This window comes from Neolamprologus multifasciatus, chromosome 13 (assembly GCF_963576455.1).
Source record: "Neolamprologus multifasciatus chromosome 13, fNeoMul1.2, whole genome shotgun sequence".
Classification (NCBI taxonomy): Eukaryota; Metazoa; Chordata; class Actinopteri; order Cichliformes; family Cichlidae; genus Neolamprologus; species Neolamprologus multifasciatus.
The window spans coordinates 17,268,125-17,291,676 of record NC_140451.1 but is presented as its reverse complement, the minus strand read 5'-3'; the positions used below and the strand labels follow the sequence as shown (position 1 = coordinate 17,291,676).

Here is a 23,552-nt window from a genome sequence, read left to right as displayed (position 1 = left end):
TCAAGGCTCATTTTTGTGTACATACACAGATAAGTTCACTTAGATATGTATGTGTGCATGCCTCGAAATTTCTCAGCTGGTCTCAGTTAACTGGACTTGCAGGGATGTGGATATTGGAAAAAAGTATGTTGACACTAGAACTGCAACTGAGGGGGAAAAAGGGGAAGACCACAGAGAACATTTATGGCAGATATGCAGAGCTGGTGTGACAGACGGGGAGCATGTAAGGGACACGGTGAGATAAGATGGCTGCAGATGATTTGCTGTGGGTGCGGTCACCTATGTGTGACAAAACGCCAAAGAGCTTCCTCTATCGCCAGCAATAAAGACAACCACATTTTTCCGTGAAAATTCATCTTTATTGATACCATACATGAATTATCAATGACAGAAACCTGGCAAAAAAATATAGATATAAAACCACCCCCATGATGAGGTGCTACAGGAGCCAGCTATGGGTGCATTGCCATTTCATCTCTGTCTCATACACCCTTATATTTCCCAAACAGAAAACACAGGGTGTTGATAAGTTGCTCCTAGATTCAATTCTGTGTCTGCCTGCTGAACTGAAACACCACAAAAGTAGACTAGGGGTGCTGGAGACAATGAATAAGGATTTCAACACAATAGCCTGCAGCCTAGTGTAGATTTACAGATGGCTTTTCAGCCAAAAACGATGGAGGAATTTCTGGCAGGCTGCGCACTCATGTGCTCTGTGAGACCCCTGCTGGACAGTCTACAAATTACCATGCAACAGCTGTTAGCTGGTGATGCTGTCAGGCAACTGTTTCCCTATTTCTCTGCTAACCCTGACACCACAGCTTTAAGACCGACTTCCCCAAGGGTAAGATCCAATGTCAGTGGTCAACCTTCCTTTTATGTTAAACTCTGAAAAACAGACATCAAATAGCCTAAAAACAAGACCATAAGTATTATAATTAAAAGGTTTTGGTCAATCCTATTAAATTTCAATAAAGGTTGCACCATTGTGGCACATTTCCAGCATCTAAAGAACTTGAGGCATACAACTGGATGACTTGGAGGTCAACACTTTCTGTCACCGTTGCCATTTACTGGTTTTCAAATACACCTGACGCTTCCACACCCTCGATGGCATTTAAATTCCTCCTCGATAATACTGAGCCAACAGAACGATGTGCAAACTGCATCTCCGTAAGAAACACAACAGAATGACCTTCCGTTGGCATTAACTGACTCAGCAGCCCCACAAATTCCTCCATATATCATCATGAATATTGTACAGGTGGGTTTAACCTAAACAGAACATCAGTACATAGAAAAATAAATACAGTTTCCTAAAATGCGGGCAAAAATCGTTTTTTAAGTCAGTGATTGTACCATTAAAAATCACGTTTAAAAAAAAAAAAAAACTTAAGAGGTTTTTCATCTCTTTACATTAGATTGAGTATCTCATAGTTCTAGGGAGGAATACATAGAATAACTTTTACAGAAATTACTACCTAAAAATATACAAGCACAGACACAAACATGAGGAGTAAAGCCAACAAATGATTCATTATATAACATAAAACAGCGCCGTTTAAACAGTATAAGAATCTTTACATGTAGCTCCTTGGTCTGCAGCTTTCTTAATTGTACTTAAAAACATTTCTGGGAAGCTTAAGTTAATACAAAAGTCTTATTTTTTATTTTACAACCCCATCAAAAGTTGTTTTTAAAATATTTGAGTAGCAAATTTGATTTCTATCATTATATTCTTTGAATAGAGGACCCTCACCCCAATATAGAGATCTGAAGACAAAGCAAACAGTTCTGCGATGATAAGACAACAGATGTGAACCAGGTGCTCGATGGAAATTTACCTGGGGAAACTGGTTTCCAGTGTGCTACTCTGAACTCGCATCAGATAGTTAAGCACTGGCCCTGTTGTCCCCAGCCTGTTTAGCACTGAAGCCAATGGGCCAGATGACAGCTGGATGTCTGAGACACATGGATGACATATCAAGGATAGACTTACATGAAAGTTATTTACCATCACAATAAGAATGATCTAACAGCAATATTTCTACATTAATATACTGCAGGTTTCAGATGTTTACAATTCTTACATTAGCAATAATAGAAAAGGAAAAAAATACACCGTCAATTCATAAGAAAAATAGATTGCCGTTAATAGTGGAAAACAGTGCAAAGAATATTCTGGGGTGTTTTTTGTTGGCTTGCTTGTCTGTTTATTTTTAGAAATTGTTTACAAAAAAATTGAAAAACAAAACAAACTCAAAACAAGTCTAAAACATAGAAAATAAAAACACACTTCTGTTAGCGCCTGGTGCTCTGGTCCAGACACGCTGCATACCACCTTTCTCCAGTACCTCAACGTTTTATGCTGAAGGTGTAAGGTGACTGTGTTAGTGTGTGCGCACTGGTGTGAGTGTGTGCGTGTTTGCATGTGTGTGTATGTGTATGGGTGTGTGTCTGTCAGTGTTTGTGTGTGTTTAAGATTTAGCGTAGTGGTTCTCAACTCCGGTCCTCAAGCTCCGGCACTGTACAGGTTTTTGTTCCAACCAGGTCCTACAAAAACAAATAATTGAGTTTTTAAAAACCGAACGTTGAATTTTGATACTAAGAGTGCACACAGTTTTCTGCAGCCTGCAAAAACATGTCAAATAAAAGCTAAGCATTCCTTCCCTGTGACATGAGCACAACAGAAACAGCGACGTGCGAGGCTGACGGGAACGCACGCCTGAGAGACCCGAGGTTGGAACAAGAACCCGCTGACATTGGCGCCGCTGCGAGCACTCGGACAACCGGACACGCCAACTCTGGCTCAAACATTGTGGTGAGCAATGATTGCGGGACGTGGGAGGTGGGGGGGGTAAACACACATGCACGCACACTGCCAGCCCGCCAGACTCACCACACCACTAAGAGGACTGGTTGTAGCCGGGCAGACTAGGGCCAAGGCTGAGCACCAATGATCATGTGAGGGAGGTAGAGTGGCTGAACTGGCCTTTGTGTGACGGCAATAAGCTCGATTGGTCCATCTATTTCACCACCCACTCTCCTTTTATCATGAAAGAACACAACAAATAAAAATTAACTCAACATAAGTGCTCGAAGCCGCCCTCCCTGACCCCTCTTGCTAGCATGTTGGCTCAGGTGGATCCCAGTAAGGTTTTTTTTGGGGGGGAGAAAAAAAAATACAAAAACAAAACGAGTTGGGACCCCCTTCGTCTACTGGGACGACTGGGAGTTGTCATTCTTGCTCTCCTGACTGGAGGGTGCCTTGTTGTTCCAGGGCGAGTGTGCCCCCAGTGCAGGTGAGCTGTTGAAACTGTCCTCATCCTCCAGGCCATTCGCCCCATCGTACTGCGTGTTCTCCAGCCGCGTGATCAGACGCTCGTCCTCGTCACCAAACTCCCCTCCCATCAGAGTGGGCTCGCCCACCATCATCACATCCTAAAGGGGACAGCAAGGGCCGGTACAAATTATCCCCATAATACAGGGGGGTGCGCGGAATGACTGCACGCATGGGTCACTAACCCTGAACTCAACTCTGTAGTTGTTCATTTCGTTTTGGTTTTGGCTTTAGGTGCAATCTGACTGGGCTCAATTCCAGCATTACATTTATTTGTTTTATGAACGTCATTATACTGGAAATCAAGAGAACCCAAGTATTAAAAGCTTTCTATTTTAGTGTCCTCTTATTCTGAACCAAATCACAACTGGACAATGTGTGTTCAGGTCATCTACTCAGACATTTAAGTAGTCCATGTGGCCCTGACTCCCTGTCCCGAGAACCAGGGTCGAGAAGCCTTTCCTACTGGCCAGAAGTGGGCATCCCTGATCCTTGAGTGCTGCATCACGGGGGTTTTCATTCCACCTCGGGTCTCGTTCGCTCAGTCAAACAAGCAGTGCTGTGTGAAATCACGTGCTCTGATAGACTCAGTGGTAACTCCAAGACCGGGATAACACAGCAGATTTAGAGTGAAAGCCTAACTATCCCACTGGAAATCAGAGCAAGGTTAACCCTACCCCACAGACCCAAAATGTATTAAGCAGAGACGGAGGTCAGTTGTACCTCCTCTATATGATAAACCATTTAACCTGTGGCCCTAGAGGACCAGGGACTGCCCATCACTGGATCACATGAGGGGGTCTAAAGCCTAAATCTATTCATCCTCTGTAGAATTACAAAAAACAAAACCACACACACACGCACACACAAAAACCTAATCCCACCAAACTGAGTCCAAATGCCTCCCTGACCTACCTCCACCCAAACCTGGTACTACAACTAAACACGCTAGCAACCCCAGCTCCCACCCAATATACGCATACAACAAATTTTCTGACCCCTCTGCCCTTCTTTCCAACCCTTCCACCCTTTTTTCCCCAGGCCTTGCTCAGCTGAAGTTTGGAGGTGCAGACAGAAGTCAAGTAGATGTAATGCTTACAGGTACCTGGCTGGAGAGTGAAAAGCTGTTGGCTGGACTCTTCTTTTTACTGTTGCTGTTGTTATTGCTGCCTCCGCCAGAGCTCACGGTGCTCCCGCCGGACACCTTCCTTTTCCGCCGCTTGTTTGGAGCTTGTCTGGCAGGCTCAGCTACAAGCACAGAAAGACATGTTTCACATAAATCTCTATAAATCACTAGTTTCTAGGTCATTTACAGATAAGAAACTATCACGCAGCAGCTGCTGGATTTTAGTATGGGTGTTTCAAAGCTTAAATTTAAAAGGCAACTATCATAAATGCCACTGGCTATTTCAAACGCGTTACCTGGAGGCGCTACCATTCTTTGCCACTTTTGGAAGAGGCAGGTCTTCAGGCAGTCTCTGGGGCTCAAACTATAGGTTTTATGCCTAGACATCAATTCTTGCATGGGTTCCAATATCACACATAGCTTAAGGGAAGATGAGAGAGGCCAAAGTTGAATGATAGATGTTAGATTGTTACAAACACAGATAATTCACCAATATGTTACCAAAAAAAAAAAAAAAAAAAAAAAAGAACAAGATCAAGAAGGAAATTTGCTTACACGGAGGTAGTTGAGCGTGGAGTTGGACAGCCCACATCTGGTGATATTTTTAGCCAGCTGATCAAGCATCTGGGGATCCTGGAGGATAGGGAAAAAAACAAAACAAGTAATGACTAATTGCACACACGGTACGTGACTCTGAGTATTAAAGAGGGGCTTGTTTACACGACAACTCACATGCATAGCCAAAATGCTCCTCGGTAGGACCTCTCTGTGTTGTCTGATGCTGAAGTGCCACGTCTTGATCCTCATCATGTCGTCAAACATAAACTCTAGGTACAGGCGGCCCTCAACACAAATCTCAATCAAACAGCAGAGATCATGGGTTACCATCTCAACAAAAGGTTCAGAGACAATTGTGCGTCTATTATCCACACTGGCATTACCTGTGTAAACATAGGTTTGCCGTTCTGAGTCACCATGGTGCACTGGTCACAATCGAGAGACACAAAGTTACTATGGAACGACTCCTTTGGATGCTTCAAAACATAGAAGAGCTCAGTGGCGCCCCCCTCAAAGATACTTCTGAAGTACCGGGGAATCAACGTTCTGCCGATGGCTGCAGACAAAATGTGCCAAAGTTAAAAGCTTAAAGCTGACAGGACATTTAAAAAAAAGCCCTCATCTGATTTAAAAAACCTTATAATATGGTACAACCCCAACAGACCACTCTTCTCTTAGACAGCAGGACATTTAAAAGTAGCATGGGAGGCATAGCCTTCAGCTTTCAGGCCCCTCTTCTGTGGAACCAGCTCCCAGTTTGGATTCAGGAGACACCCTCTACTTTTAAGATTAGGCTTAAAAACCTTACTTTTTGATAAAGCTTATATTTGGAGCTGGATCAGGTGATCCTCAATCCTATTTAGTTATGCTGCAATAGCTCTGGGCTGCTGGGGCCTTGCCATAATGCAGCAAGTGTTTCCTCTTCACTTACTTCTTTTCACTCTGTGTTTATAAACCACTCTGCATTTAATCATTAGTTATTATTAATCTCTGGTTCTTTTCCACAGTGTGTCTTTCGTCCTGTCTCTCATTCCCACTGTTGCTAAGTGCTTGCTCATAAGCAGGTCATCTGATTGTTTAGGTTTTCTCTTTATTATTGTAGGGTGTTAACATAAAACATATTTAATGACAAGCAGCTATCATTTCTTTGAAAACATATTTCTTACTGTATCGTTTTGGACCATCTTCCAGACAGAAGGTGATCGTGAGCATAGCATCATCTTCAAAAAACTCTGTGGTGAAGGCATCCCACCAGAGATTGTCACAGTCCTAAGAGCAGAAGAAAAAACAGTTTTCAGTTTTTGATTCCTCAAAATGTGCAGTGAGTTATGTTAAAATATGTCATGTTCAAAAGGAAGAACAGATGCCATTTGCAAAAAACAAGAACTGGAAATTCATATACCCACACCTCTCCTATAACCTTTCTACTCCTGAGGACAACAGAATGAAACGCACGCAATAAGCCCTGCGATTGGCGACCTGTCCATGGTGTACCTGAATCTCACCCTGTAACACCTCAGATGATAGTCATTCAGCAGCTTTAAGCATTTTCTTAGAGATAAATGGATAAGCAACCAAACTCAACAATTCACTTTCCTGAAAGTAAAACTCAATTCCAGTAGTTCTTCCAGCTGTAGATTAGCATGCAAGCATTTCCTGTAGTGTGCAAACAGCCTCACAAAGTAACAACACATAATGGCTACTCTTTTGCCCGTTTAGGCATAGAAACAGTTGGCACTCCAATTATGTTTTAGCCAGGTTTATCAGATAATCCTATTAGAGTCTGGATGTAACTCAAGTCTGAGTTCTGACTTGATTTTCTCGCATAATCCCCAACATGGTTACCTACACATCAACAGCTGTTGGGAGGGAAATCTAAAAATAGGGCAACAGTAAGTAGTTTACAGGATCTACAAAATGTAGTTCTACGAGGACTTTATTACATTTCCTGCTTGGAAATAAAAGACAGACTCTGTGTTTTTGTGAAACAGTTGGTGTTGGGTTGCTACTACACTGTGTGAAATACAAAACGATTCTCACCTCTGTCCAGTTCTGTAATCTTTTGTTCAGCTCATATATCCGGTAGTCTGTCTGGTTCCCATACGGTGTGGGTCTCCTGAAACAGAAAATGGGGATATTTAACACCCTGCAGTCGGGGCTGCTTCAGTGCACTTACACCCGTAGTGCAAACAAAAGCAATAATCCAAGAGCAGCTTCAAACTAAATGCAGCATAAATTTTTGAACAGTATATGCTATATAAAGGACTTCTGACCTAAAACAGGATCAAATGACGTTAATTATTTAAGCATCAATGTGCTCACCCCATTCCAGGCTCCATGTATGAGGGGGGGTACATGGGTGTAGGCCTAGGACAAAAAAAAGATATTGATAATCTCCACCAAGCACGTATGCCTTTAATAACATTCTGCAAACAGATTGCATTTCATAACCTCTCCATATCATTAAAATTAAATAAATAAATCTAAAAACAGATTTCTTATATTCTTAAGTAAACATCAAGAAAACTGATTTTATAATAAAAACAAGAAGCCTGCAAGAAGTCAAAAGATAAGACATCAAGAGGGTAACAAATGGCATAATTTACTGGCTGAATGAATTCACAAATTTCCCTTGAGAGCTCAGCTCAGACCTACCCCACATCTCTGTCCAGCATAGCGCCTGGGTGGAAGGGGGGAAAGCTGCCGCCGTTGGGGGGCTCCTTAGGAGAGTACAGCTTGAATGACTTTGACGAACAGCCTGCACACAACCCCGGAGCAGAGGAGGCGGAGGGGGGCAGAGAATTAAAGGAGATTTAGATTACTTTGGATTTAGCTCATTCAAATCGCAGCAACATCTCAGTAATCTAATGTTGGATGATTTTGTTCAGACTTGTTCAAATAAAAGCCCACTGCCATAACAATTTCCTGCTGCTCTCATCATCTAATGCACCTTCAATCTGCTAAATGGACAAGAAAACAAATGATTGTTTTGGGGAGGGGGGTATATTTATTAACCTGTAGACATCTGAAAACACAATCTGCAAAATGAGTGGAAACCAGATCCACTGGCATATTTTTTGTATTTTTGTGGCACCTGTACCATTACTGGCGACCCTCCTCTCATCATACAGCCGTATGTGAACCTAAAACCATGCTTCTCTACACTGTGTGCTAGTCTCCCCCTCTTGCTGCCTCTTCTATACCCCCCCCCCCACACACACACACACACACACACAGGCTGCCCAGATAACAGTCATGCTCAAACAATCTGGCAATGCTGAGAAAACATCTACTCAAGAAGGCTCCACGCAAACAGCTGCTTCAAGTTTTAGGGTCTCAAAAGATATTTTATACCAAGGTTGTAGGAAAACAACCCCTAGAAATCTGAGTCAGACTGGCCAGTCACAGCAACTCTCCAGTTCCCCTACCCTTTGAAGCAGACACAGAAGTGGGGCACCAACATGAGGAATTTAAAGTATGTTTTGATAGGCAGGTATTAGCAACATTTAAATAACAGCAAAACCCATTTTTATCCAGTTGTTTAACAATGCTTGCACTGCCTGTAAATGTGGTATTCCCAACAGGCACCTGCATAATGTTAATTTGACCTACAATTTATGCACAACGGTTGGTCACTGTCTGCTTGGCATAGGAAAGAGGGGGCTGTACTTAATTAAAACCAGCAGGGGGAGAAACGTCTACTCCCAGCGCCATGCATGCTAATGTAAACCAAAACCATAGAGGGTGTAAATGTAAGATTTTTGCCACTTTCTGTGAACTGATCAAGTTATCTACATGTGCACCAATTCTCAAATGGTGATTGTTAGGTTCAAACAGAGAGAGAAAAGCATTAATTGTCCTCCTTCACCGCAAACTACTACAACTCCTCCTCCATTTACTTTCACCCTTTTCTTCCCCCAAGAGTCATGGTAGGTCATCTTCTCCTCCCTATTAGTATGAGGCTGATCTTGCTCAAGGCCACCCAACAATGGTTCCCTACACATTACCTCTGACCTATACACCCACCCCCAGCAAGTCTAGCCATTAGTCCCAGACTGCATTCAGGCCCATATGATAAGCCTTTGTTCATTTTGATGCTGATCCCACAGCTTTGTGCAAAACATAATGTCCAGTGTAACAAATCACATCTCTATTGTGAAAACACAAACAACCTTTCTTCAATCACAACCCTTAATGTGAAAACAGAAACAGCTACAGTGAAGCTACAATCAAATTATGCAAAGATATTTTAAAACAAAGGCCCTGAAAAAAAAAGGGTTGACACATGGAGGATTCTCACCTCTAACATACATACACACACAAATATGAGGTTCAGTCAGCAGTACTAAACCCATCTACAAAACCCTGCAGATCACTAGATCCTTATGCATGTAAACAACTACTAACACGAAAAGACAGGCTCAGAGGCACCTGAGGTTAAAGGATGTCACGTACTGACAAATGACTACAGTCCTTAAGCATCCTTGAACAGAGTAAACTTTAACAAGGTGAGATATCACGATGCATTTCACTACGCTAACAAAAGGTTAACTTAACTGGACTTTGATGCAGTTCAGTCCGCCCAAACTGCTTAATGCAAACAATAGAGCTGCATCCAGAGGATGGCCATCAGCCAATAAAACATCCAAAGCTATGTGCAAGACTCCTAACGTATTTGCACAGCTCTCTGGTGTCACCTCATTGCTCCGTGTATTTACATGCATGAGCAGAATACAGTATAAAATGCGCGAGCATCCACTTTAACAGCACGGGCCAGGCGTAAACTGAACCACAGGGCCGCGTTCATTAACATTAACCGTTTGCAGAAAACGGATGCCATTGCTAAGCTATTAACCCACTTGCTAAATATCACCGCCCTCCGCTCCCTATCCCCCCGTGTCTGTTTACGATCAATTTCAGCGGATATTGTGAACCTGTGATGCTGCTAACCTGGTATAGCAGTTTGACTGAGTTACCTGCAGAGAAACGTCCACCTAAACGCGGTGCTGCTCAACACCTCGGGTCGGTGTTTCTAGCCAGCTAGCCTTGCTGCTAGCCGGAGCGGCTGGATGGTGAATTCTCCGCCGCTGATAATGTACTCCTGTGGTCCTAAACCAAACAGCAGACGACGGAAACTGAAACACTCCCGCTACTTCCCCGCTTCTGGTAAATTTGCAATTCCTGTTTATATGTTTTAAATGTCATTTGTCTGGAGGACTGTGTTCTACTACTACCGGACCCTTTGTTCCTGCCAGCCGAGACACGAACAAACAAAGGCCCCGCCTTCCTCCAGGCTCCTCCGCCCATCCCTACACACAGACCGGGACAAAAATCTCAGGCCCCAGTCAAGACAAATTGGGGCCCCCAATTTGTCCTGACTGGGACCCATCAGTAGACCATTGGCCCCCAGTGTAGTACAAGGTGGGTCCCCATTGCGAGGAACAACCGTCTCACTTAATCTTATTCCACAGTCTGACAGCATTGTGGGCCATGCCGTTTCTGTGCCAGCCCTGCGCTGAAGTATAGTGGGTATGAATAATATTTGGGTCAGCAGAGTTTAGGACGGTAAGGTAGCTCTTTTTTCTTCTTTCATTGATGCAATCAAATATCCATCTGCACTTTGCCTACTGTATTTATTACAAGTCATAAAGTGTCATAGTCTATAATAGCATTGTAATAAGATGCCACACAAGTGAAATACACTGAAACATGTAGCTCACTTGCAAGTCTATCTTTTTGTCCAAGTATTACATGTGACATATTTCAGATATTTAACTATCTTGCACTTCACTTTGTTAAAATTGTGTGTGAACAGGCCGATTTTTAAAACACACCACATTGCTCCCTAACTGCAGTGCTAGATAATTAAATATCTTAAGACTTGACCAAGTAACCACGTGTTGCAAAAAGAAAAAAAAAATGCATCATTATGTCTGCACTTTTTTTTTTACCTCATTCAAGCATTTTTAATCTAAAAAGTTACATAGACTTCATTACTGCTCAGTAAAAGCTGAATCTCAGATTTCATGATCAGATATGGCTGCAATAAAATACGTCTTTTTCCTACTTTAACTGTGGATCAAAGTGACAGGATTATGTCCCGTGAAACTGCAGTGTCTGAGATGATTTCTTCTCAACCTCCCACGCAGAGTGTCCGTCCATTTATGAAAGCTCTGTGTGAGGGCACTGAAACAGTCAATCAGTCATAATGATCACTCATGAAGAATGAGTAGTCCTTTTAGAGTATGCTGTAAAAGTAACACTGTGTTAGCAGTGCTGGACCCATTTAAACTAGTGGTCATCCAAGTCCTGCACAATCTTAAAAACCCTTAACCTTTATTCTTTTCATGGAGTGTGAATCAAACATCCTATTTATACCATTAAATCAGTTATGACTAGCTACCGACATAGCGCTTTTAATTGTAGCTTTGTAAAGGCCTATTAAAAGTGATTGACGCGGCTGATGACTCAAATCTTTTCAACCACAGCTCTGTGCCCGTCATAGCCTCAGTTCGCGTAGGCTAATCTGCAGCCTCACTTTTAATCAATAACCACTCTAATGTTTACAAGCAATATATTTGAGGCCTAGAGAACCATTTGTGGTCTCAAAGTGCATTTTAAGCTCATTTGTTGAGGCTTTCACTTGAGCTGCCAGTCAGTTAGAATTTCCACAAGCCGGGAGTGCAGCCTAGGGAAGTGAAGCTATGCTTTTTGAGATGTACAGTAAACACATCTGACCCACACCAGCGTCTCTCAGCGCACAAACCCTATGTTAGATATAGAGCAGAGATATGTAAAACTGTATGCAAAAAAAAAAAAAAGCAGGCACTGCTGTACGCAGTTTTCAGAGAAGGATGCACCACCTGTGGTCTAAACTGTTAGTTATAACACAAGCCCAACTTTAAGATCGCTTGTTGAACAGAACCATAGCTGGCTGGTATATCAACTCCTTGTGCAAGTCAGTTTTGATGGACTTGCACAGAGGTGTGAAAGGACAGCATCTCCCTCTGCTGGCAGATGCTGATAAAAGAAAAAAAATGTATCTCATGCTTCAAAGTAGAATGAATTTACTGTCCTGGAGTTTACAGTAATATTTGATTTTGGCCATAACAGCAAATTTGTATATGTGTATATGTATATATATGTATGTATGTATATATGTATGTACACACACACACACACACACACACACACACACACACACACACACACACACACACACAGACAGTTGGGCCGTCTTGCATTCAGACTGCTTTGTCTTGCTCGACTTCTGTGCTTTGTTTTATTGTTGTAAAAAAAGGTTTTTCCATTTTTATTTATTCATTGGTTCTGGCTTGCTTAGGCAAATAATATACTAGGAAAAACTGATATTGATAAACAAAGTAGGTCATCACACACTAGCCACATGTAATTATACCTCGAAAACATTTTCCAGGCCCTTCAAATGCATTACGACTTTGACCAAGCGTGTGACAAAAGAGCTTTTAGCAGCACTGAGGAAATCTGAAGAAAGCTGGTGAAGAAGAGGATGTTCCAATTCCTGTTGCTGCTTTTTTAGACAGCGCAGTGGAAGTATAAGCCTGTCTGGGAAACTGTTGTGACACCTGACTGGTAGTGATAGCAACAAGGCAGGAGACTGTCCTAACACAGGCGTCACCTAGAGGATGCTGCTGTGGTTTACCGAGAGGAAGTTAACTGTGTGTTCAAGATATGGCAAAGGATAACGACAGAGAGAAAAACCTGAAGATCGGTGTCATGAACACTTGCAACAACACAGATCTCGGACCTGCAGCCAGATTGAATTAACAAATTCCTTGGAAAGAGTTAAAATTTTAGGTTTTAAAATAAATTTCACAGTCTCCCTGAGAATGAAATGAAATTCGTGGAGGTGGTAAGTTCTCCAAATAAAATTTTAGCTGTTTAAAACTTAAGAACTAAGACAGACTGCGATATTATTTAGAGACTAAGCATGGAAATCCCAAAAGGGTATAAAGACACAGCATTTAATTGTAATGAAATATGTAAACTTAAAGCAATGCACAACATCACTTACTTTCTTACCCAAAATTAGAAGCAGAAGAAACAACTTACAGCAAAAATCCATTCAATAATGTCAGTGTTTCAATATTAGTTTTGATTTGCATAAAACTGATCAAATATAAGGCTTGCCATTCAGCACTCTATCCCATCTTGACACCAACTGTACTTTGCACAGGTTGAATAATTCATGACACATTTAATAAAAAAAGGGGAGAAAAAACAAATCTGGTTGGATTAATAAACCATTCCTGGTGTTGAGTCCACATAGGCGGCACAAAGATACAGTTTTCAGCTCTCCTTATACTTTGTTTTTACAGCAGTCTGCTGTCATATTCACTAGCTTGTACATGTTTTACAATTACAGGTGTGCTTCAATAGAAAAATAATTTCCTCCCCATTTCGATGTCTCCCTATCCTCCCTGTTTTCAGCTGGGTGGCACATGCCAGCTTTCTCTTGCCATCCTGTCAGCCTGCAGCAGATGTGACATCACTACAGCTCATCTCCACTCTGCCCCCCCCCCCCCCCCCCCCCCCCCAACAAAAAAAAAAAAATTCTCCGACTCCCCCAGCATCTCTGTCTGTCTCCCACGCATTCCTTCTTTCTCTCTGCCTCTGCACACACAGCCATTTTGATCTAGCAAACAAGATCTGAGAGCCTCAGTAGAATAGAGAGAGGCGGGGAAAGGAGAAGAAGCAAAAGAATTGAGGAGAAAAAGAAAGCGAGGCAGGCTTTTCAGTGCAGTGAGATAAAGCTGAAGGAGTCACGTTGTTGTGTAACAGTAATCACAAAAAAAAATCCTAGCTGTTTGGCTGCCATCTTGGCTCTGCTTTAAGTCACTTTTCTTCAATCAGGAACCACGTGACTTTCTGCATGAGGTAACGCCACTTTTACTGCAAAAGGCAGTAGGCGAGGGATGAAGGAGTGACTGAAAGGGAGAGGAAGAGAGGGTGAAAGAGGGAAAGGAAGAGGGGCGAGAGAGTGAGATGAGGAAGGCAGAAATGGGAGGGAGGGGTTAGAGTGGGATGGGTGAGAGACAGAGAGAGTGGTGAGCAAAGGGGAGCGCATGCTTGAGTGGGTGCATGCGAGAATGGGGGGGGGGGGGTATCTTCAGCTCACAGGCAATCTATTTTTACCATTTAGCCTGAACAAAGGATGTGATTGGCTCCACTGTGTTAGGACGAATCTCCTTCACGCAAGGAACAAAGCCTTAAAAAGGTTAATTCACAGCAAAGTCACAACAACAGCAGGATGTCACAGGGTTGTCACCGAGCTAGACAGCCGTGAGAATGCCGTTCTTTATTCTGGCTTATAAACAGCAAGTATGCCTAGTGAAAAAAACAAAACACATCTGTGCAATTCTGACCAAATAAATGTGAAAATGATGTTAGAACTATAGACAACTTGTTTTTACAATGTAGATTCATGCAGGAATGATGGGGAGGATCTCCCATTCAGGAACATACAAGAATGTAAACAAACCAGCCTTCAAATATAATGATTTACAGCATGCAGACACAGGGAGGGAGAGAGAGACAGAGAGAGAGAGAGACAGAGAGAGAGAGAGAGAGAGAGAGAGACAGAGAGAGAGAGAGAGAGAGAGAGAAACAGCAAACCAGCTTGGATCAACATGACTCTGGTTATTTGTGAGATCTACCAGCCTAAACTTGTCCTAGCAGGCTCCTCGTGATGGTGCACAAACGAGCGAGTGTACTTGCATCCTGCACTGCAAATTTTTCCAAGCACGCATGTGTAAGCCTATGTAAGTCTGTGACTGTTTAAGCGGTGGTACACAGCATGCACATGGCAGATCACTCTGGTGGACCGTGTTCTCCGTACATCCTTCAAAAACATGTGGATGTCATTAAAAGTTTCTGCTTCACAGTACGGTCTGTTAAAAGGGGGAACGAAGGAGGCAGAGTCACTGAAATGCTACAGGAGGGAGAGAAGAAGCTAGATAGTACAGAAACAAATACATCTAAGAGAAGGACATCAAGCAGAGGCCCTAATATTACTCCATTTGATAGCTGATTGCCCATGAATCAGAGCAGCCCCATTAAAATGATACTGACACCCTAATTCAATCTGCCCTCTCCAAAATCCCCCGAGCAGATGCTACGATTCAATTTCTATCTGATATCTTTTCCAATGTGATGCACAGAGCCCGTCCCCTGGCACCGTGAGGCTTTTCACTGTGTGCAAGGCAACCATCTCTGTAGCCTGCCTGCTCTCAGTGGGATACTTTTAAAGAGAAATTGCTCCAAAGTCAAAAAAAAAAGGGGATCAAACACACCATGAAGAGAACAGATTAGAAGATGTACTTGATAAAAACTGCCAAAACATTTTGCTTGCCAGAGACTGACATGTGCAGACAGACTCAGACTGTACTAGATGCTCTTCCTCTTGCTCTGATAGAGTAGCACAAGAGCCAACTGTAGATCCTGAATATCAATAACACTCAATTCTATGGTTATAATCCATACTTTAGGTAACCTTTAAAGCTCAAGAGGGCAAGTCTTATTTTCTGAAAGACATGCAGGAATGCAAAATGCAAAGTCACAATGACAAAGAGCTGTGCAATAGCCCAAATGTAGCTTAACTCTAGGCAAGTTGGTTAAGTCTTAAGTACCCTCATTAATAGTTTAAATCCATCAAGGGAGCTTTGAACCATTTTGAAGCAAGTAAATTAAAGTACTTTTGCCTCATTCAGTTCTGACCCCCGGGACAAATCTAAAATGTATGTGACACTAAGCAGTGAGTTCCAACAACTCTTCTAGATGTACAAGAGCCCTAATATCCGTTAAGCAGAACTACAGTGGTCAGATGAAGCTGAGAAAAGGAGTATTTATTGATATCTCAGTATCTGTATGTGGTAAAACTCAAAGAGCCATTGATCAACCGCACAGCAGGCTAGCGTGACTGAGAGGCTCTGCTGAACAACTCAATCCTAAAGTGTGGTAGCCTCAGTCTATAACCTTGTTTTAGGACATGTGCTGCGAGTGAAGCATGGATTCACCGCCACACTGCATGCCCACACAAACTCACACTCACATAGCTTGACGTTTGCCCTAGGGGGGTTTGCAGCACTTTTACATAAGTCATCTTTTTGACAGCACCACTGAGCACAGAGACGGAGGAGGAAAGAGGGAGATCAGAGACAGGAAGAGATAAAGAAGAGAGAGTAGGCACTCACCGGGACATGCACAACCTCCAACAGACATCTTCTCACATGTTGGGTTCTTCTCTAAACGAAACAGCTGCACTCAGTCCACACGCTGCTCGCATGGGCCAACTCTGAGGAAAACAACACAGACAGAGGGGTGGAGAGATAAGAGGGAGTGGTACAAAGCAGGGCATGTACACCACAACTACACTCCTCTCTCTCTCTCCGTCAGAGGCAGGAAGTTGGCACTGGTGCTCTAGCTGCATCATTAATAGGCATATTGCAACACAAGTGGGAGGGAAAATAGAGAAAGGAGTGAAATAGGAAGAAAAGAGTGTGTGAGACTGGAGTAAGTAATATGGACTGGAGCAAGGGAGCGTGTGTGAAATGGAGAATGCAGGAGGGAGGCAATTAGAGCAAAGGAGAGGAAAAAGAGAAACTGCACAAGGTGTGTGTGTGTGCGCGTGTCAGTGATGCATCGTCTATTTTTGCCCGGTGCTGCTGTGGGAGATAAACATACTCAGTAGGAGCCCAGAGGCAGAGGGTCATTACCGCCAAACAAACACGCATGCACAAACACACTCTCACACACACACACACACCGTGCCTCATGTATGACAGATTTTCATCTCTCTTTCTGTCTCCCTCTCTTTCCTTTTGTTTTTCTGCTGCAGAGAAAACGCGGGTGTTAATCACTACAGACAGTATCGATTAAAAATGCAAAGCCCACCTGGAGCGCAGGGACACCGGAGACCCATGGGAGGCAGGAGGCGCGTGCGTGCGCAAATGCGCACAAGCCCACAACCAAGAGCCGAGTGTAAACAGTCTGACTCCATTGCAAACGTCTGTTCAGCAAACCTTACTTCTTTTTTTTTGCTTTTTAATCTTACTGAACTGTCAGTTTAATCTCCTCACTCTGTTGATATTACTTTGACCTTTCTGCAGCTTGATGTGATTGTGATTCATTTCCTCTCCCTCCTCCATTTCACTGGTTTGCTTTTCCTTTCATCCCACAACTTCTCTTGGCCCAAGCTTGCCTGCTCTCTGAGCCAATAATCTCATAATCTCACACATCACTACACAAACACACAAGCACATAACCGACTGTCATAATTTAGATGTCTTTGTTGCTCATCTACTTCATCCTGTCAAATGGGTGAAAGTCTATGCGGTGAATTATCACCAAATTATTGAGACTAAATGGGAAACGGTGAAAAGGTTTAAAGATGATAGGAAATGAGCCTGGGTCATAACTGCGTCAGTAAATATCGGGCAGAATACTTTTTTTAAACAAAGATGCATGTGTCCCAGAGGACATTTCTGCATTACCAGTCAGAATTTGGAAAACCATGGAAAAAGTTTGCACTGTTTTTTTTTTAATGCAGCATAATGAGTTAGGGTGCACACAAAGTAGCGCAGAAGAGTCAAAAAAATAGATAGCAGTTAGCTCAAAAGTAATGGATCAGTGGTTGATCGCTACAAAAGGCACAAGTAAAAAGCTTAGTAAACAGCTAAAGTAGTAGATAAATGGCTAAAATAGAAGCCAGTAGAATAGTGTATGTCATGCAGTCCAGGTTACAGGTTAGGTTGGCAATTTTACAGCATTTTTTTTTAACAGTGCTGCCTAGTTTGGGTTGAAATTTAGTTAAAAATATGACATATGTGTGGACTATGTGAAGAACTGGGGGGGGTTTGTTGATAGTGGGCTACATAACCACTGGTCTATGATATCCGTGTTGTCCCTGCATTAACAAAGGACTCCCAAGTGAGTTGAAGCCTCATTTAACAAACCTCTGTTTTCCATTTTCTGTCACTCACAACCAATATGCCAACACAAGACAAACAACTGTCTCCACAGAAATGAAAGCTGACGGGCACATTCCCAACACAGCAGCTCACTGGCAGAGGCATCACAGTTAAATGTCATACACGGTGTCAGACACTGCTCTTAGGACCAAGACACAATGAACAACCCTGCGGGCGTCCTCGTTTCCCTTTACTTGTCTTCTCCCCTCCTCTTTTCATTTGCCCTTCTCACACACAGACTTTTTTTGGCGTCTTTTGTTTCAACGGTGTTTGTCTTTCGGAGTCATCTCATCTCAATCTGCCGTTTCATCACAGTTCAGTGTTTTTGTGCACCTCGATGGTCGCGATCAGTGGGTTTGACATCAAGACAACATCCTGCTACTTGTGGACTCTGAGCAACACAAGATATGAGAGAACAACAGAGACATCCCCAACAATGCAAGAAAAACAAACAGAAATAAAGAGCGTGAGGGAAGAAAGAGCAGGGAGGGTGTGCGAATGGGATTTTTGGAAATGGCTCCTGTTTCCAGGAGTGATAATGCTTTGAAGCCGAGCGCTTCAGCACTAACTGCACTGTTGTTCCTCCTCTTTCTCACTCTCCTCTCTGCCTCTCACTCTCCCTGCTTGTGCAGATGCAGAGATTCCCGCTCTGTCAACACATTGCACAAAAAAGCTCTCTGAGAATAATGAAGTTCCCCCCTCTGTTCGCCTCCTTCTCTCCACTGTGGGAGCACGCAGCAGCAGCAGTTCCATAACACTATGTGACAGACAGCAAAGTGCCTGCACACAGACATGCTGCCAGCTTGGCTTACTGAGGCATGCGTCTCATCCTAGTGTGTTGTCTTTACACAGTGTAAAAACACTCCACCGAGCACCTTGATTCTTCATAAATATCTATTAAAATGTTTGAAGGGCTCTTGATGCCACCATCGCCTTCCTCTCACTCTTTTGTGTTCCAGGTGTTCTATCCCCCTGCTTTTCTTTTCTCCACTGTCTCACTCTCTCTCTCTCTCTCTTCTACAGACAAACACTCTTAAATGTCCTCCATATCGGTGCTTACCTTTGTCTTCCTCTTTCTCCTCTTACCACACTCGCGCGAAAAAGTCCGCTCAGGCCAGCCACGCAGAGGAAACCAAGCTGGGCCAGCAGAGAGAGAGTGAGGGAGGAAGAATGTGATGAGCAGATGCAGATAGGAGACACAAATGGGTTGGGGGGGGGGGGGTCTAGTAGTGTGCAAATTGGATGATGAGAAGGAAGGAAGGAGGGAGGGAGGGAAGGAAGGAAGGAAGGAGGCGGGAGGCGGTGGAAGAGGGGAAATGAGAGGAGGGAGGGGGTGATGGTGGTGGTGGTGGTGGTGGGGGGCTCTCAGCTGCACTAGTATGAATATGACGCAGAGGCAGCAGCCAGAGCCACTTCTCTCCTCTCCTTTCGAGCCCCATCCCTCCATACCCACCGACAGACAGAGAGAGGGGAGAGAGAGAGGGCACTGTATCCATGGCAACGGCAGAGCAGCGGTAGGTAGCAGTTAGGGAGTGTGCTGGGGCACAGTGGTGTTCCTTTCTTTCCCTGTCTCTCCAACACACAGACAAGCTCATAAGTCCTACAGCTCCCACAGATGTACAGTATACAGCCGCTGACACACTGAAGGAAAACACAGAGGAAACGTGGGCAGCACTGACTCATTTGGACATGACAGATAATGAGAAACAGACTGTTTGGGTCTGTTGTGTCTCAGGAAACTTGGAAAACTGGGGCCAGAGAAGGTTTATTATACTCTAAATGCAGAGGGGGGGGGGGGGGGGGCAACTGTCAGCATCAAGTAATGAAATTGTTGTCTTTTGTGTCAAGACATGGATAATATGAAACACTGCAAGTGCAATAAGGCCAGAGCTTTGCAGTGATGCCAACAAGTGAAGCTGATGACAATCAGCAAAATAAACAGATTCCCTGGCGTTCAAGTTGAAAGACAAACATGTGGCACGCAGAGACATTACTGTAGGAACAAATATGCAACACTTCTTTCCAGACATTGTTTTTTCTGTCTATACCTACATCTATTTAGCATATAATTTTATGTAGAAAAAAACAGTCTAAATTTTAATATCCATCTCACCCAGAGATATGTTGACAAGAAAAGCAAGGAGATGAACTGCAAGCTTTTCAAACACTAAAAAAAGCAGTAGGCCTACTTCAAACTACTACTACTACTAGAACTGTCAGAGACTGCATACCTTAAACAAGGCTGAAAATTCCCTCCACATCATGCACAAACATATTTGTTTGGTGTGTTTTCTCAGGAACATCAAAACCCAATTTCAAATTGATATCCATGTTTTCCCCTCAGCTGTAAAAGGCTGATAGAGTATCGTCGTCACCCTGACGGGCAGGCCAGCGGACAACGCTGACACCAATGTTTGTGGATGCGAAACTCAAAAAAGGAGATGGTGTAGGAGTTTCAAACTGATACCTGGTCAGGGTAAGAGGTCAAGTTTTCTGAAAATCTTAGCACAGACAGAGGGGGAGCACTGGTGGTTGTCAGCATTTTTTTGTTTTAGAGGGATCAGTGTTTCATTAACATGCCATCTGAAACACAAATGAAATACAACTTTAGTAATATTTGTCCAATCTTTACACTTGCATGACATCAGACATACAGGTTTAAGGTTTCACACTCCAGCATCATTCATATATTGAGTTCATTTGCAGCCACTGCCATTACAGAGCAAACAATTAGTTTGGTTAAGTTAATTAGGGTAACTGGTTTCATTACAATTTAACACACTACAATGTATTCTAACTGATGTGCGCACACATTTGATTTATAGAAGGCACTTTTTTTTAATTACCTGTGTGAGTGTCCAGCCTCCTGCTCCAGTCCCTCCTAGTTTTAGCAGAACAAGATTGAGGGTGGAGCTAGTTGTAATGTAGAGCCAAATCATTATGGACTGAACCATCTGCTGTCACAGTCTGGGGCTGACAGGATTTATTTTATTTAATTTTAGTCATTTGGTCTGTATTTTCCACCTTTGCATTTAAAATGGTTTAATCTGCTAGTATATAGGTTGAGTTTGTTAGCATGGTTATAACAATTTTTCTTGTTTTGGGTTTTTGACGGTTGTATCTCTGTCTGCATGTCCTTTAGCTGAGTGGTCTCTTACAAGGGGAAACAAATCACGATTCAGTATATGTGAATTGAAGTTTGGTTTAACACTGAAAAACAGAACCCATGGCATGAAGTCAACACGGTAATCTAAATGACTCTCAAACATTTCTAAAACGAACATTGTTTCCAGTTGAGTTTCCAAGCATATATAAAAAGATCTGAACATATATGGGTTTTTTCAAACAGTTCAGTTGGCAGTGGCTAAAATGCAGTTTCTTGCTCCCACAGTTTTAGCCTATAATTACTTTCAGTGACCGTGGAAACAAGGAAGTAGGGAGAGCTTTCCAGGACTTGACGGCACTTATGTTGCTGTTTTAATGTGAACATTTTTTTTACATGGACACAAATATCAAATATGCTAACCACAGCCACTGCAAAAGAACAACAATCTTTCCCTAAATAGACTCATCTACCACTTTGTTAGGTACATCTTGCCAGGTTGGATCCCCTTTACTCATTTTTCACAGCATAGATTTACAAGGTGCTGCTGATAGCATCACACAGTTGGATGTTAAAGAAAGTAATTTGAGCTTTAATTTGGCACATTATCCTCCTGGGGGTAGCCATAAGATAATTGGGTACATATAAACAGTTGAACAGGGTCAGCATCAATGCTAAGGTACTCCGCAGCTTTTTAAGGATGGTCAAGTGGTAGTAAGGTGACCAGGATGGATCCATGCTTTCATGCTGTTTATGCCAAATTCTGACCCTACCATCCAAATGCTGCAGTAGAAACTGAGACTCATCAGACCAGACAACATTTTTCCAGTCTTCTATTGTCCAGCTTTGGTAAGCTCCTGAAAACTCTTGCCTCAGTCTCCTGATCTTTAAACAGCACCTGGTGTGGTGCTTAAATCACCTTACTTCCCATTCTGATGCTCGATTTGAACTTCAGCAGGTCATCTTAGTCATGTCTACGTGGCTAAATGCATTGCACTGCTGACACATCATTGACTAAATAACCTAATAAAGCGGCCGGTAATTTACATCTATGTTTTATCGACATAGCACGTAACATATTGGGTCAAGTGATGGGGACAATCACTCAAATCACATAACTGATGAAGACTTTGCAGTAAAGTAACGGGCTCTTGTCAGACTCTATTTTCGGATTTTGAGTTATGGTTTTTGTAACACACTCTTTAGAATAATCCACGTACAAAATCAAGTTTGCACAAAAGATTACCACTACGACAACCTCGCTCAGACTAACCAAACACCACACTGCAGAGACATAGTGCTTCCCCTCAGAGCTTTGGTGACGTGAGTAAAAGACGATGGTGGAAATCTTTTGTCATGCGAAGTAATAAATGAAAGGCACAAGAAGATAGGCAAAACAGAGGGAGCGATTAAACTGGGTCAAATACAAAAGTGGGGGTGATGTGTTTCTCATTAGGATTCCTATTGCATTGGCAAGGAAAAGCCATAGGCAATTCCCTGTGTCTCAAAGGTAGAAATGGATTAAAGGTGAGCCCAACCACAAGCACACATGTGCACACTTTGTGGTCTTCCATTGTGGTTTGCTTCTCTGTTTGTCTGTATTTCAGATGCATTCTCTTCTGTGATAAATAAAACTGCTACATCTTCACACTCTCATTGGTAAAATGTTTAAGTCTTCCTTTTTGAGAGGCGTCCTTATTGTGGCTGACCTGTTCAGTCCAAAACTAATGTGGTTACTTTGAGAAAGCATTCTTACCAACAGCACGCTAAAAGACATCACACAAATAGTTTGGGACATGTGGGGTGAAGGATGGGGCCTCACTTAATCAAGCTTGTCCTGGCGCATCCCGTTGTTGCTCAGTTGAATCGAGATCTTAGGAGTTTAAAGGTTAGGTCAATGCCTCTGTCTTCCTCCACAGGTCATTTCTCAGTCAGGTGTTTCTCATATTTCTAATGCTCCATACTGTGTAAACACGACAGACAAGCAAAGTCAAAACTAGGAATAGTCACAATAAAATAAAATAGAATATGAAAACATGGTTAATAGCAATGTAAACCATGTTAAAAAACAGATTTTAAAAAAAACATAGCAAAACAGATAATTAAAAACAGGTAATGAAAGAATAATAAGATATTATTTCAACAAAAGGCCAGGTTGAACTGAAATGTTTTCCACTACTCTACTCAATATGACCAACCCAGATTGGGTTAGTCATTTTGGGCAGTTATTTTGAAGGATAATCTGTATTAACTTCATTCTTATGGCCATTGGAACATAAATTCTAGAGCACAACTGATATATTGGCCAATAATAGTTTTCTGCCAATATACCACCATCTTTGGCCTATAAATCAAAATTTTAAAAGTAAAGGAGAGACAGGAAAATTGCCCTTCAACTATATTATCGATGTTGTTTCA

At 42.6% G+C, this 23,552-nt stretch overlaps 1 protein-coding gene across 6 annotated transcripts; it reads right to left on the bottom strand.

Moving 5' to 3' along the window:
* Positions 1 to 337: 337 nt before the first annotated feature.
* ldb1a (LIM domain binding 1a) lies at positions 338 to 20,612 on the bottom strand. 6 transcript variants are annotated; one of them, XM_085183657.1, is made up of 12 exons: positions 20,499 to 20,612; positions 16,256 to 16,356; positions 7,680 to 7,782; positions 7,347 to 7,391; positions 7,065 to 7,140; positions 6,191 to 6,293; positions 5,408 to 5,580; positions 5,199 to 5,321; positions 5,022 to 5,099; positions 4,763 to 4,886; positions 4,440 to 4,588; positions 338 to 3,441 (listed from the first exon to the last, which is right to left on the bottom strand). In XM_085183657.1, the coding sequence occupies exons 2-12, from the start codon at positions 16,281 to 16,283 to the stop codon at positions 3,217 to 3,219; spliced, it is 1,227 nt and encodes a 408-aa protein (XP_085039783.1). In that variant the 5' UTR covers positions 16,284 to 16,356; positions 20,499 to 20,612; the 3' UTR covers positions 338 to 3,216. The 6 variants fall into 6 exon arrangements, with proteins under 6 accessions (XP_085039783.1, XP_085039782.1, XP_085039786.1 ...); XM_085183656.1 differs by lacking the exon at positions 20,499 to 20,612 and adding an exon at positions 19,092 to 19,221; XM_085183660.1 differs by lacking the exon at positions 20,499 to 20,612 and adding an exon at positions 19,092 to 19,221 and having other exon boundaries at positions 338 to 2,553.
* Positions 20,613 to 23,552: the final 2,940 nt, after the last annotated feature.

Bases quoted from the DNA above. Each gene is read 5' to 3' on its own strand.
- ldb1a (XM_085183657.1), bottom strand. From the start codon at position 16,283: ATGTCTGTTGGAGGTTGTGCATGTCCCG. The intron at 7,783-16,255 runs GTGAGTGCCTAC...GGTTGTGTGCAG, and splicing joins TGGAGGTTGTGCATGTCCCG to GCTGTTCGTCAAAGTCATTC. The intron at 7,392-7,679 runs GTAGGTCTGAGC...TTTTTGTCCTAG, and splicing joins ATGCTGGACAGAGATGTGGG to GCCTACACCCATGTACCCCC.